Source organism: Eimeria acervulina, genomic scaffold (genome assembly GCF_000499425.1).
Source record: "Eimeria acervulina Houghton genomic scaffold, Eah_scaff158, whole genome shotgun sequence".
NCBI classification, from domain to species: Eukaryota; Apicomplexa; class Conoidasida; order Eucoccidiorida; family Eimeriidae; genus Eimeria; species Eimeria acervulina.
The window spans coordinates 47,534-50,822 of record NW_013550187.1 but is presented as its reverse complement, the minus strand read 5'-3'; the positions used below and the strand labels follow the sequence as shown (position 1 = coordinate 50,822).

The window sequence follows — 3,289 nt, the reverse complement described above, 5'->3', positions numbered from 1 at the left end:
AGCAGATAAAGAGACAGAGACAGAAAAGAGACAGAGACAGAAACAGAAAGGAGACAGAGACAGAAACAGAAAGGAGACAGAGACAGAGACAGAAAGGAGACAGAGACAGAGACTGAGACAGAAAGGAGACAGAAAGGAGACAGAAAGGAGACAGAAAGGAGACAGAGACAGAGAGGAGACAGAGAGGAGACAGAGACTGAGATAGAGACAGAGACTGAGATAGAGACAGAGACTGAGATAGAGACAGAAACAGAGAGAGAAAGGAGACAGAAAGGAGACACAAACAGAGACAGAGACAGAGACAGGTGTTACACAAAACTCATCGCTTTGCATACACACAAGATGGAGACAGCAAACAAAAGCAAAAAAACAAATAATAATAATAATAATAAATAAATAAATAAATAAATAATAAACATAAACAGGCAAACACAAACAAGCAAGCAAGACAAACAAACATTAAAAACAAAACAAACAGCAAACAAACAAAGTAAATAAAAAATAAACAAACAAAATAAACAAATGACAAAACAAAATAAATAACAAACAAACAAACAAAACAAATAAACAAAGAACAATCGCAAGAAAACTCCTGCCCCGGCCACTAACTAACAAAATGAAAACCCCAGTCAATGCCTGTGTACCCCCCAGCTAGCTAGCTATCCCCTAGCTAGCTAGCTAGCTAGCTGTCCCCTAGCTGGCTAGCTAGCTCGCTAACCAACAAACAACTGACAAACAGCAGGGCAGCAAGCTAGCTAGCCGGGTAGCTATGTGATAAGCTAGACCTCCAGCTGGCTATCTAGCTAGCTAGCTACCAGCTAGCCCTGTAGCTAGCTAGCTAGCCAGCTAACTATGTTGCAAGCTAGACAGCTTTGTAGCTAGCTAGCTAGCTAGCCTGCTAGCTGTGTGTGTGTAGCTACACGCTTAGTAACTAGCTACGTAGCTAGCTAGCTAGGCAGATAGCTACACGGCGAAAGACGCAGCCAACAAACAACTGACAAACAACGAGACGCCTCACGCCATCTAGCTAGCTAGCTAGCTAGCTAGCTAGCTAGCTATCTAACTGGATGGCCAGCTAGCCGAGCTATCAGCAAACTCCTCTACTCCAAGCAACATCGGGAAACCTGCAAATAAAAATTGTGGTTTAGCATGCTTGCGGTTCTGTAGCAGCAGCAGCAGCTGCTGCTGCTGCTCCAGCGTTGCTGCAGCAGCAGCAGGAGCAGCAGCAGCACAGCAGCTGTTACTGCCGTAGCTGCTGCAGGAGACTGCAGCAACATTCGCTGCTGGTTTGTATACGGCATCGCGTGGGCGCAGAAGAATGAACGACACCTCAGGGCCGTCCGCTGGGGATCGTCTCCAGGTGACGATCCCCAGGGGATCGTCTCCGATCCCAGGCGCAGATGTAGCAGGTCTTTCTCCTTAGCGTCATATCACTTTGAGAAGAGGTTAAAAGGTGTCTCCTGCTTCATGCTTGCATGCAAACAATACAGACGGAGAGCCTTTTTGCTCGCACCGACCCCGCCTTTGCTAGCTATCTAGCTGTAGCTAGTTTAGATAGCTAGCTAGCCAGGTATTTACCTAGCTGTAGCTAGCTAGCAAGCTACAGCTAGGTAGCTAGGTAGCCATATCTAGCTAGCAAGGCACATAGCTAGCTGTAGCGAGCTACCTAGGCGGCCAGCTAGCTGTAGCTAGCTCGCCAATCGGGCAGCTAGCTAGCTAGCTAACCAGGTAGCTAGCTATCCAGCACCTGGTTAGCTAGCTAGCCGCATGAGTCCCTCATGTGCAGCAGCTAGTTTGCTTCTGCATAGCTAGCTGTCCCTGAAGCCGCTGGTTAGCTGCCGATTCAGTTGATAATTTAAGAAGCAGGAGGAGAAGCAGGAGCAGCAGCAGGAGCAGCAGCAGGATCTACCTGTTGCTCTCCCTGCTGCTCTCCCTGCTGCTGCTTTTGCTGCATCTCTCCCTCCATCCCCAATAACAGCTGCTGCTGCAGCTGCTGCTGCTGCTGCTGCTGCCGGCGTTTAGATTTATTGCGAAGAAGAGGCAGCAGGAGACCACCAGCTAGGACTCTAGCGAAGTTAATAAGCGCTATCCAGATAAACAAACCAGCGAAGACTGATGCAGCAAAGACAGCAGAATCTGTCTCTAGCACTTTATCATAAGCTTCATCGTCTGATAATTGATACGTTTCGTCCTTTAGCTCGTGCTGCAGCTGCATAACTTTAGGCAGAACAACAAACTCATGCAGAGCTATAAGCACCAGCAGCAGCAGCACAAAGAAACCTAGAGCTCTCTTTAAAGAAGATATAAACTGGATCTTCTGCTCCTGCTGCAGCAGCAGCTCCTGCTGCTGCTGCTCCTCTTCTTGCTGCAGTTCAATTACATCCGATATTATCGGGTTGCTGCTGCTGGTGCTTCGATTCCCTGCCCCTAAGGTTGCATCTGAAGCAGCAGCAGCAGCAGCACCAGCACTGTCTGCTGCTGTTTGTGTCTCCTCTGGAAACATCGTTGCTGTTTCTCGGCTTTGAACTTCTCCAGACTCCTGGGCCCAAGCTGAAGGTAGCAGCAAACCTAGCAGCAGCAGCAGCAGCAGCAGCAGCAGATTCTGCTGCCGCTGTTGCAGCACAAACGATTGCCTCCGTCCCATCCTCTTCAGAGCCCCTATACAGCCCAAAAGAAGAGAAGCGTATACTATTTATACTTTTAAAAATAATTTATAATTCTTATTTGCTTAGAGGTTTATAAAGCAACAGCAACAACAAACGCAAACAGCAGCAGCAGCAGCAGCAGCAGGAGCAGCTGCAGCAGCAAAAATAAATAACAGAGAACGCGTGAAGGGTGAAAAGGAAAGAAGAAAGGATAAGTTTGCTGCTGCTTCTCAAAGTAATCAGTTTAAACTTTAAGTTATTCATAAGATAAACAATAAACAATTACGATTAAACCCTCTGCACATTCACAGCAGAAGCAGCAGCAGCAGCAGCAGCAGATTTGCAGTCTGCTGCAGCGCTAGCAAAGCAACTAGGGCTTTTTCATATTCTTTTGCTGCTTCTTTATATCAATTAGTGAAGATAAACTTTGTTAATTAAATATATTAAGAGGCTTAGGGTTTAGGGTTTAGGGTTTAGGGTTTAGGGTTTATGGTCTAGGGTTTGAGGATCGACGCTCCAGCGTGACGGGCGGATCGTTCCCTGCCGCGTTAGGGTTTAGGGTTTAGGGTTTAGGGTTTAGGAATTGAGGTTTTGAGGGTAAAATAGTTTAAATAAACCATCAGGAGACAGAAGAAGAAGAAAAG

General features: G+C 46.7%; 1 protein-coding gene across 1 annotated transcript; it reads right to left on the bottom strand.

The window, feature by feature from the left end:
- Positions 1–1,855: 1,855 nt before the first annotated feature.
- On the bottom strand, positions 1,856–2,503 carry EAH_00021930 (hypothetical protein, conserved; the record flags this gene model as incomplete). Its single annotated transcript, XM_013397021.1, has 1 exon — positions 1,856–2,503. The coding sequence occupies one exon, from the start codon at positions 2,501–2,503 to the stop codon at positions 1,856–1,858; it is 648 nt and encodes a 215-aa protein (XP_013252475.1).
- Positions 2,504–3,289: the final 786 nt, after the last annotated feature.